At 45.9% G+C, this 12,608-nt stretch overlaps 1 protein-coding gene and 1 pseudogene across 1 annotated transcript; both read right to left on the bottom strand.

Annotated features, from left to right (window-relative positions):
- Positions 1-538: 538 nt before the first annotated feature.
- On the bottom strand, positions 539-7,999 carry LOC116474327 (leucine-rich repeat-containing protein 37A3). Its single transcript, XM_032162733.2, is given in 8 exon segments — positions 539-904; positions 907-996; positions 999-1,863; positions 1,993-2,250; positions 2,253-2,334; positions 2,478-2,646; positions 4,206-4,324; positions 7,971-7,999. Coding segments are annotated over 8 exon segments (1,896 nt in total). The 3' UTR covers positions 539-620.
- A 360-nt stretch (positions 8,000-8,359) lies between these two features.
- On the bottom strand, positions 8,360-9,579 carry LOC116474326 (endophilin-A2-like; annotated as a pseudogene).
- Positions 9,580-12,608: the final 3,029 nt, after the last annotated feature.

The raw sequence follows: 12,608 nt of genomic DNA, 5'->3' as shown, positions 1-12,608 counted from the left end.
AAAAAAAAAAAAAAAAAAAAAGAAAAGAAAAAAGAAACAACAATTAAAAAAAAAGAGAGAGAGAATGGAAGCTAACTTTTCAAAACCCCAGTATTCCAGTTGAGTAGCTTACAGGTTCTTTTGTTCTTTTTTATTTTTTTTGAGACAGGATCTCACTCTGTCACCCAGGCGGGAGTACAGTGGTGCGATCACAGTTCACTACAGACTCGACCTCCCTGGGCTCAGGTGATCCTCCCACCTCAGCCTCCCAAGTAGCTGGGACTACAGGCATGTGTCACCACACCCAGCTAATTTTTGTATTTTTTGTGAAGACAGGGTTTCACTATGTTGGCCAAAGTGGCCTCAAACTCCTGACCTCAAGTGATCCATCCACCTCAGCCTCCCAAAGTGCTGGAATTACAGGCGTGAGCTACCACCCCCGGCCTACAGTTCATCTTGTGCCCTAATCTATTTCACTGTCTACATGAGCAAAGTGGGAGATCACTGTCATGGCCTAAGTTACATGGCCAAGACAAGCTATGGCCTGGGAGTCCCAGATTCTCCTATGTGGGCACTTTCCCGGCATATGCTAAATGATGGGAAATCTGGGGCTCATGTTTCTGTGTGGTCCTCACCTCACTCTACTTCTGCTCCTTCTGTTCGATCTGTTCCGTGCTCTCATAGTTATCAGTTTTCCATTGGTCCGTATCCCATTCTGCCTTGGATGCCTTTGCTTCCTGCTGCTTGCTGAGAAGCTTCATCAGGAGGCCTGTTCGCGACATGAGCTTGGCACAGGTCACTTGCACATGCGTTTCTAAACATTCAATTTTCAAGGTCTGGATAACATGAGACATGAGCCTTCTCACATCCTCGTCAGGGATGAGGGACCGTAGCTGCTGGGTTAGCTGAATTTCAAACTGATCACTGGGGATGAGAGCAATGGGTAATTGAAGCTTTTGGGCTTGGGGGACAGGTCAGTGCCTACGTTGTTGCATTCCCATTTTGTCTCAGCTTGGTTAAAGTTGGCTCTAAGTTGAACGCAGTCCCAGCGGAAGCTGCCTCAAGAGGGTGATTGTAGTTTGTGTTTTCAGAGATGGTGCCTTCTGGCATAACAGTGTTTTCCATAAAAACATTTTCTTCAGAGGCATCTCTTGCAGCTGTGTCTTTTACATTAGTGTTTTCTATAAAACGTCCTGAAGGAGCAAATACTCCCAGAAGAGGGTTTTCTTGACTCAGGTCTCCTAAGGATGAAAAAACCCCTTGTGAATTTATGAGGCTCTTTGCTGCAGAGAATGGCGGCCTCTTTGCGAGCATCAGTCTATTGAGATAACTGCTCTTTCTAAACTTTCTAATCTTTTTGGCCTTGGGTGTTCTGTGGGCCACACAGGAGCGAATTTTATAAAAGCGGTATTTTTTTCTGGAATGTGCGATTGGTTTAGCAGCCTTCATATTTTTAACCCTAGACATTGCCATTTCTAACATTAAAGTGGTGTAGGCTAAGTCTTTCGATCTGTCTCTGACCTGAGGTAGGGCTTTTGCAGGGCTAGAGGCAGAAGGCATGACCATGGAGAAGGGTTTCAGCATAGAGGAGACTGCTGCCTTATGCTCCTGGGTGAACGAAGGCTTAGTGTAGACGGTGTTTCCCGCTACCTTCTCAGGCCCCTGCACTACGTGAGGCTGTTCCAGCTCCCTTGGGGCTGGACTCTCAAGCCTTTTCTCTTTGGCAGCATTGTCCACAAGTGCCTGGGCATCCTGTTCTTCCCTAGTGCTGTGCTTTCCCACCTCTTTGAAGTGCCTTTTCTGGATGCTCCTTGGGCCCATGAGGACTGTGTTCACTCTCTGCAGGTTTTTGCCTACACTTTGAATCTTTGCCAGGCTGTTTTCCTGTGGTTGGACAGTTTCTAGTTTGTTTTCAAATATTTGGTGTTTAAATTTGTTACCTAGAAGGCTGGACTGTGAGGGGCTCTTTCTATTGTTTTTCAAAATACTCAGGAGCCTATCTTTATCTTGTACATTTGAAAAAAGCAGTTTAGCGAATGGTAACAATATTGATTCTGCACCTAGATTTCCTGCTGAGAAATAAGGCAAGGTATAACTTAGTGCACTGATAACATCACTCTCGTCATTGGTGTCTTGCCGCTCACTCCCAAAGCCTGACAACTTGATGCCGCTGCTGTCTGAGGGCGCCTCCGACTCAATAGTCAGCTCAGTGCTTGTGTGCTGCTTCCGGGCTTGTAACACCTTCATGAATGCTCCTTCTGGATTCCCTACTTAGATGTTTCTTCAGCTGTCAGAAAAGAAGAGACTGTTTTCATCATGAAAGATCTTTGATCATCTTTCACACTCAGTGCATAGCTGTACGCCCCAGTCACACAGAGTAAGAGTCAGCAAACATTTGAGTGCCATTCAGAGGGGAGAAACCTACACCCAAACCTAAACCTATGAAATGGCAACAATGAAAGGAGGAAAAGACATCTTTTGAAAACATGGCCACCTACTTGGAACATTCCATAGTGTGACATAGAGTCACTCTGCTTAGGATTATTCGGTTGATCCCCAGGGGCCAATTGCCCAGTGCTCGCTCAAAGCCCAAGGTGGAAGACAAGTGCTTCCCTGATGAGCTGATGAGCTGGCCTCTCTGTAGACTGCTCCGTACCCTGTGCTGTCCTGCCTCAGATGCAGAGAGAGCACAAGGCTCCTGCTCTCCTCATCCTCAGTGTGCCCGTGTTCTTGCTACCATCACAGCTGAATGCAATGAAAGGCGGTCCTCTGAGAGGAGCAGGGTGGAGATGCTGAAGTGGATGCCCCCTCCCACTGCTGATAGATCCTCATCTGCCATGTGCTCCACCCACCCCATTCTCTGCTCCCACATATCATAGCCCCATCACAGAAGATGCGACATGGAAGAAAACACTGTGTCCACCTTAGTTCCTTTCTTAAATTTGGGCAGGGATCCAGGGTGTAGGTTAAGAGATTTTTAATTTGCCAGATTGTATGCCTATGTTGTTAAATATACGGTGAATCTATGGTATGATAGCAGTTTCTGGATAAACATTACTTGAGCTCCTAAATGCAGAAGGGAAAAAGCAACTTTTGTCAGATGCCTACTTTGCTTTCATTTCATCTCTAATATTTTGGATGGGGAATCATCCAAAGCTTCTGACTGCATGAAGGTCAAGTGTGCCAGTGTGCAGCTGGGCTTCTTTTCCAGAACTAAAGTATTTTGGGTGGTGCTGAAGGTCAGCGGAAGAAGTAAAGATTGTGAGAAAGGAGAAACATGGGCTTAGGGAGAACACAGAATTGGGGACAGAAGACCTGGCACTAGGCTACAGCACTTAGCACCTCTGATCTTGTTTTTCCTCATCTGTAGAAGGAGATTAACAATGCTTTTCTGCCCACTTCTTGGGGAGAAGGGAAGAATATAGTTTTTAAAAAAAAAAAAGAAAAGAAAAGAAAAAGTTTTGAAAAATAAGCAACACTGTCTTTATAGAACTAGCCAAGCATTATTAATTATCCACCCCATATCACTTGTAGATACCTGTATTCAAGAAGTCACATTTTAGAAGTCAGGAAGTTGGTGCTAATAAACCTAATCTACAGAAAAACTCTTGAAAGCACTTGAGCATTTGTTCTGTGAATAGAAAGGTTTCAGATTCAGGGCAAATTCAGAGTTGGATGGACTAAGAATGGAAAAGCCCTCCATTCCATTAGAAGAGCCAGGTAGCAATTTCTGGTTATGGAACCAGAAGCTCTCAGGCTTCAAATAAAACAGCATCACTTCTACTCTTATAAAATTGTAAAAACAAAAACAAAAACAAAACCGGATCTACATCTGTCCTAAAAGGCAGAGAGTACTTGAGACCTCATGGATATAAAACCAGCTTATAAACTACATTGCACTATATGAAGAAATTATCACTGGGGGCAAAGCACCAAGCAGAGAGCACAGTACACAGTGTGTGGACGGTAATGTTATTCCCTAGCCTTCCCATTCCTTTCTCTTGGTCCTGTATGCATATGGAACAGTTCCATTATTAAATTTTGTAATAATAACTGAGAACCTGACTCCCAGCAAGGGAGTAGTTCAGAAGTTGAGGGAGTTTAAATCTGACTGAGTAAATTAAACAATTATATCATTAGCTTAAAATTTCATCAATAAAAAATAAAAATTTAAAAACAAATACTTAAAATAATGTAACAATTTATCACAGGCAATTTGGACTCACGACAATGTACGGTGTTAATCAGACATTCAGTGTTGCACTGCAGCTTGGCTGTCTTGCAGACAGCCTCAATGCTATTTTTAAATTGGCAGAGGCAGCAGGCCATATAGCTAGGTAAGATCCTATAGATGAAAACACAAAACGATAAATTAGTGGTAAAGCAGTTACTTGAGTAGGTAAAGGAGGCAGCCAACGCTACCACAGGGCTGGGCAAAAAGGTGTTACTGAGGCCTGTGGACTGGACAGTTGGGTAGGAACCAGAAGGCCAATAGGAAGGAGGACACAGGTGCCCAACCGAAGGGTGAGCATAGCAGTGAGTATGGCATGCCTGGAATAAAGGTAGTTGGGATTAGAATTGGGTGACACTGATCAGTAGTTTAATTCAGAGGCATCTCTTCCCGACTCAAAAGTCTCACTTTGGGCTGAAAGTACACAGGAAGAAGGTAGACTTCTAAGAAGAGTCTGAATAAGCCCCCAACTTCTGGAGGCCCTTTCTCAATTCCTGTTGGGAGTGGGAAATATTACAAAATTACTCTGGGCATTAAAAATAGCTCAGTTTAACCTGGATTGTGGGGTTAAAAAAATAATGGAGATTGCATTGGCCAAATCTGGACAATTTGAGCATTCAAAAGAATAACAACAATAAGCTACAACATAATATATAAAAAATCCATGAAGAATGATATTAAAAAAGAGGGGGAGTTGTTCTTTAATGAAATAATGCTAGCTAATAAATGTAGAAAGAAGGACAGAATTTTAAAAAGTGTCACTTTGCAACCACCAATGTAATAAAAATTGATTCAGACAAAGATTATCACTGATGGACAGTTGGGTGAAAAGACATTTGAAAACAGTATCTTCACTGATCTCAAAGTACCACCCCACAGATTTTTTATTAATTACCAAAGGGAAAAGTTATTTTTTTTATGAGACAAGGTCTCACTCTGTCACCTAGGCTGAAGTACAGTGGCAAAATCATAGCTAACTGCAGCCTCGACCCCCCGGGCTCAAGTGACCCTCCAAATTCAGCCCCCCAGGTAGATGGGACTATAGGCTTGCACCACTACCCCAGCTAATTTTATTTTTTTATTTTTGTTATTTTTAGTAGAGACAGGGTTTCACCTTGTTGTTCAGGTTGGTCTAAAACTGGACTCAAGTGATTTGCCCATCTCGGCCTTCCAAAGTGCTGGGATTACAAGTGTGAGCCACCACACCCAGCAAAATAACTACAGTGGAGAGATCTGGAAGATCACCTTAAACAAGTGATCAAACTTAGCATTATGAGCCACCTGGGGTCACGAGGCAGGAAAGATACGTCACCTGTGCAGTATTCTTCCCAAAGATGCTTAACTTGAATCTCATGTGGAAACAGAGAAATCCGGATTGTGGGACAACTGACAAGACAACTATCTTTGACTGTTAAAAAATGCCAATGTCATGAAAGATCAAAAAAAGTAGAGGCATGTTTCAGATTAAAGGAAATGAAGACACGACATGCAGTGCCTGATCTCTGACTGGATTCTGTAGTATTCTTTCATCTTTCTGGCATGTTTGAACTTTTTTCAAAATATAAATTTGGGCAAAAGGGATAACCAAGATAATTGATTAATTTATTGTTATGGCTTCTTGGGGGCAGTTTTAGAGAAATAAAAACAATCTCTGTAACTGGAATAAATTCTCAAGGTTAATCTTAAGCAGTATAGCATGGTCATTAAGAATACAGATTCCACAGCCAGACTAGGCTTAAATCCAAGCTCTGTGAATAATATAAATTTGGGCAAATTGCTTAATCTCTGTTCCTTGGCCTTGTCATTATAATAGTGCCTACCTCGAATGAGTTTTGAGGATTAAATGAATCCATACCTGAAAAATGTCTGGCACACAGTGAGTGATCAACAAATGTTAACTACTATAATCATTACATTACAGAAGTTGTAGGGGGGCCTTATCTGAGTCCTCTAAAACGATGAGTTTGTTAGTGCCACATTAAGACTGTGGAAACAGAAGAGTATTCAATGGATACATGAAGTCTGTGAGTTAGGGGTACAATGTATAGAGTTTTAGATTAAAACTGCATCCAATAAATTGGCCTGATACATCTTTCAAACCTATAGAGGAATAATCACAAGTGATTAGTATTCCTTTGGGTCCAATAGAAGACTCTGATCTTCATATAGATTGAATGTATCCAGAACCATAACCTAGCATTTTACTTATATAGCAACCTTAACTCTGACACAAAGATGTTTCTTTTGTTTTGAGGCTGAGTCTCGCTCTGTTACACAGGCTGAGTGCAGTGGTGCAATCTCGGCTCACTGCAGCCTCTGTCTCCTGGGCTCAAGTGATCCTCCCACCTCAGCCTCCTGAGTAGCTAGAACTACAGGTGTGTGCCACCATGCCTGGCTCATTTTTGTATTTTTTGTAGAGATGGGGTTTCACCATGTTGCCCAGGCTGGTCCCAATCTCCTGAGCTCAAGCAACCCCCTCTCCTTGGCCTCCCAAAGTTCTGGGATTACAGGCATGAGCCCAAAGGTTTTGTTATTCTTTTCCTGCCCCCAACTTTTGATTTTAAACATTTTCTTTTTTTCCTTTAAGGCTTAGGATGGCTAGGAAGCATTTTCAAATGGTATAATGAACACCTGTATAACTTTCATCTGGAATCAACAGTAGCTAATACTTTGCCACATTTCCTTTCTATGTGTGTATGTCTATACATTTTCTGGACAAACCATTTGAGAATCAGTTGCAGACATAATGACCCTTCACCATTAAAGACTTCAGTGTGCAGCCCCTAAGAACCAAGGCATTCTCCTCCATAACCAGAAGACTATCATCACCCAATGGAACTTAATATTATCATTGCCTACTATGCATTCCATATACACATTTTCACAACTGTCCCAATCATAACATAGCTTAAAAAATTCAGAATCCAATCAAACATCAGACATTGCATTTAGTGTTCATGATTTTTTTTTTTTTTTGTAGAAAGACCTTTAATACTTCTGCTTACAAAATTCAGGCATATATTTCCGTTTGCCCTGAACCGTGCCCAAGGCTGTGTGCTCATCTCTGCCAGGGTGTCTGTGCCTTTCATGTACTGCTGACCACGAGGGTGCAGAGCAGAGCCTGGGGTTCGGAGGCTTCGCTGGGCCTCAGCAGGAGGGGAATGTGAATGTGGCCCAGCCCAGAGGACCCTCCATTTTGTCGATTTTGGATTGGGCGACAGAGGAAGCAGATGTCGGGGATGCAGACATGCTGGCCTGGGCAGGGATCTGGGGACCCCGGGGCTGCCTGCCATGGTCTAGAGGAGATGGCTGGGGCCACTTCCCACAGGGTGGGGTGGCAGCGGCTCAGCAAGGGGAGGCCTGGCTACCAGGGGCTTGAACATTTGCTCACTGGAGCCTTTGTGCTTGGCCCTTAGCAGCACGGCTGGGGCTGTGGTCCCGTGCAAGGTGTGCTGGGGGGGTGTGTAGGTGGCTGGAGGTGGCAGCTTGTGCCAGAGTGACACAGGCTTCTGTGGGCCTGGCTGGGAGCAGTTAAAAAGCTGAAAAGGTACTTGGCTTTGTGAGGGTGAGGCTTGGGAGGCAGGGCCCTACAGGAGGCTATGTTCTCTGTCCTGCTTGCGGGGGGAGGTAGAGGGGGAAGGTGGGGCAGATCCCAGCTGGCCTCTGTCTCCTGGCTGCAAGCTGACAGCAGGCCAGGGAAACAGTGAGGCCCTCTGCTCTGGCCCTGGGGAGACGGAGTGCATGTGTGAGGCTGGGGTACCGTGGCCCTGGAGTGGGGCTAGCGTTCATCGCCAGCAGCAGGCTTGTGGGGGGATTTAAAACCAGGGTCCTGTCTCTGAGCCACTCCACAGGGACAGTCGATCCAAGCCTGTTAAGGCCGTGGAACTCGAGGGTAGGCTGTGTGCCGGGCCCCCGTGGGGTCAGGACGGAGGTGGGGGCTGCCCTGGAGGAACATTAGTGTTTCTGAGAGCACCTTAGTGTTGCCCCGCCTGGGCCAGCTGGGTGAGGAGTTGGGGAGCGGGGAGGAGGCCGGCGCCATGGAGTGGGGAAGGGAGCCGTCACCACTGGGGGTCAGTGCTAGTGTAAACAAGAGTCCCCCCACCCAGATAAGCCTCCCACCCAAGTGTGGCTCCCTGCTGAGGGAGTACCTCAAGGGCCTGGGTGGCGCCGGCAGGCTTGGACACCGCCCTGGCAGCAGGAGCCCAAGGAAGGCAGGAGACCTGGCAAGGGGTGCCACCCAGTGTGGATGGAGGGGCTGGGCGGGGGCACCAGTGAGTCACTGGGCAGAGGCACGAGCACGTCCACGTAGCTGAGCAGGAAGAAGCCCGACTGGTCGTCCAGCAGGCCCTGGTACCAGTTCTCGTTGATCTGGTTGATCAGCATGAAGACATCACCCTCACGGAAGCCCAGCTCCCCATCGTTCTCAGGCTGGAAGTCGTACAGCACCTTGCAGCTTGGCTGTTCTCGGGGCGGCACGCTCCTGCTAGGAGTCCGGATGGGCTTGTCGGAAGATCGGAAAGAGGATGAAGCTGCGATCTTGGGGAGTGTGGTGCAGGAGAAGCCCCCGTTGGACTGCTCAGGCTCTCCGAGGTCAAAGGGCTCCCGGGACTCAGGCTTATACTCCCGCTTGAGGTGTGAGGAAGCTTCCCGCATCCTGCACTTGAGCTTCTCTGCCAGCTCTTCCAGGATCTGCATGGCCTGCCAGGGGTAGTCGGGCTGCGCCTCCACCAGGGCCGGGAGTTGACTCACCTGCTCAGTGTCGGTCTCCAGGAGGTTGTGCATGCTGGTTTCTGCTACCTCCTTGGAGTCCTCAAACTTCTCCAGCGCCTGGCGCAGCTCCTCATCGGGGATCTTGCCCTCCCGCTTCTTTTAGTCAAAGTCCAGGCGGCGGCCCTCCAGCTTCTGCACGTGGTGCTGGATTCCCTTCAGGTCTTTCTCACACAGGTTCTGGAGGAAGTCAATGAAGTTCTGCTTGACCTCTATGTCCAGGGAGTTCTTCACCTCTGCCAGGTGCTTCATGGACTCGCCAGCATCCAGCAGCGCGTCACTGAAGTTGGACTCGTTGCCCAGCTCCTTCTGGTGGCGGATCAGGCACTGGCTCAGGAGCCCCAACGACTGCGGGTAGCCGAGGTTCTTCACCTGGCCCCAGATCGTGCACACCGTGCTGAGCATGGTCAGCTTAGCCTGCGAGGCTGGGTTGGGCTGCAGGTACTCGATGGTCCTTGCCAGCATTTCCGTCACCGCCTTGCTGATGACATCTCCATCTCTTTGAAGTCATCGTCCAGCTTGGTCCCCTCAGCCCCTCCGACCTTCTCACTGACCAGCTGGCTCGCCTTGTGGAACTGCTTCTTCAGCCCTGCAACCGGCATGCTGCCTCCTGCCGCCCAACCTCCCACCCAGACCGTGCCAGCGACAGGCTCCCAGGCGCGCGACCCTCTGCGTGCCTCAGGGGCCCCACCACGTGCTTGCCAGCTCTGCGCCTGCCCTGGTGCCGCCTCCAGTTCATGATTCTTTAGTCTCCTTCAATCTAGATCTGTTCGCAGGATTGTTTTAAAGTATACTGACAAAGCTTTGAGACTGTAAATGACCTGAGATATACATTCTCCTTATTTGAGAATAGTAATTTTTCAATACGCATTAAACATCATTACACATGAGCCAAGACAAATGAGCTGGCCTACGTACTTTGTATATAAATGTGTAAACTCCTCAAGACTTCCAATAATGAACTCCAATGAGGAAATTTGTTCAATGTCTTTATGTCCTTGGTGACAAATGGTTACAGACAATCAGAGCATTTTTCCTATCCACTAATGGTCAAGAAAAAAGCAGACAGATCCTCACTATCTTAGAGAACTAAGTGAGAAAGTTGTTCGATGAAGAGGACTTCGTCCAGAGAGGAAGGGATCTAGCTCACAGGGAAGATGCCGCAGGAGGCTGAGGAAGCGAGGCTAGAGCAGTAAAACAGATCTGACAACCTGGTGAAGATAAGAAAGTGACCTGACGAAAATGAACGGAGCAGAGCGCTAAATGAAGGGCCCTTTCCATGCTAATCTTGCATAATGCCCTCAACCAGCCTTAGCATAACTGAGTTTCTATTTAGCTTGCCATATTGTGGGGGGTGGTGGTGGCACAATTTAAGTTGCAGTAAGTTGTGTAACAAACTCACAACAGGGCCCTGCAGAAATATATATATTTTTTATATATACGTGTATATATATATGTGTGTATATATTATATATTATATATATACGTATATGTATTATATATATAATACATATACGTATATATTATATATATTATATATATAATACATATATTATATATAAATATACGTATATTTTTAGGCACGGTCTTGCTCTGTCACTCAGGCTGGAGTGCAGTGGTGTCGTCTTGGCTCACTGCAACCTCTACCTCCTGGGTTCAAGTGATACCCCCACCTCAGCCTCCCTAGTAGCGGGGACTACAGGCATGTGCCATCACACCTGGTGAAGATATATATATATATAGATATATAGAGATAGATATGTATAGATATATGTAGATAGATATCTATACCAATATCTACAAAGAAGGCCAGGCATGATGCCTCATGCCTATAATTCCAGTACTCTGAGAGAATGAGGCAGGAGGATCACTTGAGGCCAGGAGTTCAAAACCAGCCAGCGCAACACAGTGAGACCTCATTTCTCCAAAAAATAAAAATAAAATTGCAAAGCAAACAATAAACCTCACACCATATATGCAAATTAACTCAAACTGGATCATAGATCTAAATGTAACTATACAATTTCTGGGAGAAGACATAGAGAGTAAATCTTTTCCACTTTGGATTAAACAACAGGTTCTTAAAGATTTCTTAGGTAAGAAACAAAAAAGCACAAGCCATATCAGAAAAAATTGCTAACTTAAAGCTGATCAAAATTAAAAACTTCTGCTCTTCAGAAAACTTTATTTATTTATTTTATTTATTTATTTTTTTGAGACAGAGTCTCACTCTGTTGCCCAGGCTGGACTGCAGTGGTGCAATCTTGGCTCACTGCAACTTCCACCTCCCAGGTTCAAGCACTTCTTGTGCCTCAGCCTCTTGAGTAGCTGGGATTACAAGCATGGGCCACCACACCTGGCTAATTTGTGTATTTTTAGTAGAGATTGGGGTTTTTCCACGTTGGCTAGGATGGTCTCGAACTCCTGGCTTCAAGTGATCCACCTGCCTCGGCCTCCCAAAGTGCTGTGATTGCAGGTGTGAGTCACTATGCCCAGCCAGAAAACACTTTTAACAGAATGAAAAGACAAACCACAACCTGAGAGAAGATATTTACCAAACACACATCTATAAGGCCTTGTTTTTGTTTTTATTTATTTACTTATTTAATTTTTGAGATAGTATCTCACTCTGTGGCCCAGGCTGGAGTGCAGTGGCGATCACAGCTCACTGCAGCTTCGACCTCCCAGGCTCAAGCAATCCTCTCACCTCAGCTTTCCGAGTAGCTGGGACCACAGGTGAGCACCACCACACCTGCCTAATTTTTATGTTTTTGGTAGAGATAAGGTTTCACCATATTGCCCAGGTGGTCTAAAACTCCTGGCCTCAAGCAATCCTCCTGCCTCAGCCTCCCAATGTGCTGGGATTATAGGCATGAGTCACTGTACCTGGTCCCTGAAAAGACTTGTATCTAGAATCTATAAAGCACTCTTTTTTTTGGTTTGAGACGGAGTCTCACTGTGTCGCCCAGGCTGGAGTGCAGTGGCGTGATCTCTGCTCACTGCAAGCTCCACCCCCTGGGTTAACGCCATTCTCCTGCCTCAGCCTTCCGAGTAGCTGGGACTAAAGTTGCCCGCCACTAGACCCGGCTAATTGTGTGTGTGTGTATTTAGTAGAGATTGGGTTTCACCGTGTTAGCCAGGATGGACTCGATCTCCTGACCTCGTGATCCACCTGCCTTGGCCTCCCAAAGTGCTGGGATTACAGGCATGAGCCACCGCGCCCGGCCTAAAGCGCTCTTAAAACTGAATAATAACCAATCTCCAATGGGATTACAGGGAAAAAAACCTCAATAAAAATATTAATATCCAATTAAAATATGGGAATAGATTTCAACAGTATAGTAAAGAAGATATTTGCACATGAACATTCAACATCACTAGCTATTAAATGCAAATTAAAAGCACAATGAGATTCCACTACACATCTAGCAGTAGAAAGGTGAATATTTCTTTAGAAACTCAAATATAAGAATCTGCTGGGCTGGGCCATGCATGGTGGCTCACGCCTGTAATCCCAGCACTTTGGGAGGCCAAGGCAGGTGGATCAAGTGAGGCCAGGAGTTTGAGACCAGCCTGGCCGACAAGACGAAACCCCATCTCTACTAAAAATATAAAATTTAGCTGGGCATGG

Source organism: Hylobates moloch, unplaced genomic scaffold (assembly GCF_009828535.3).
Source record: "Hylobates moloch isolate HMO894 unplaced genomic scaffold, HMol_V3 SCAFFOLD_10, whole genome shotgun sequence".
In the NCBI taxonomy this organism is placed as follows: Eukaryota; Metazoa; Chordata; class Mammalia; order Primates; family Hylobatidae; genus Hylobates; species Hylobates moloch.
Note: the sequence above shows the minus strand (reverse complement) of the source record. Positions and strands in the feature narration are given on the sequence as shown.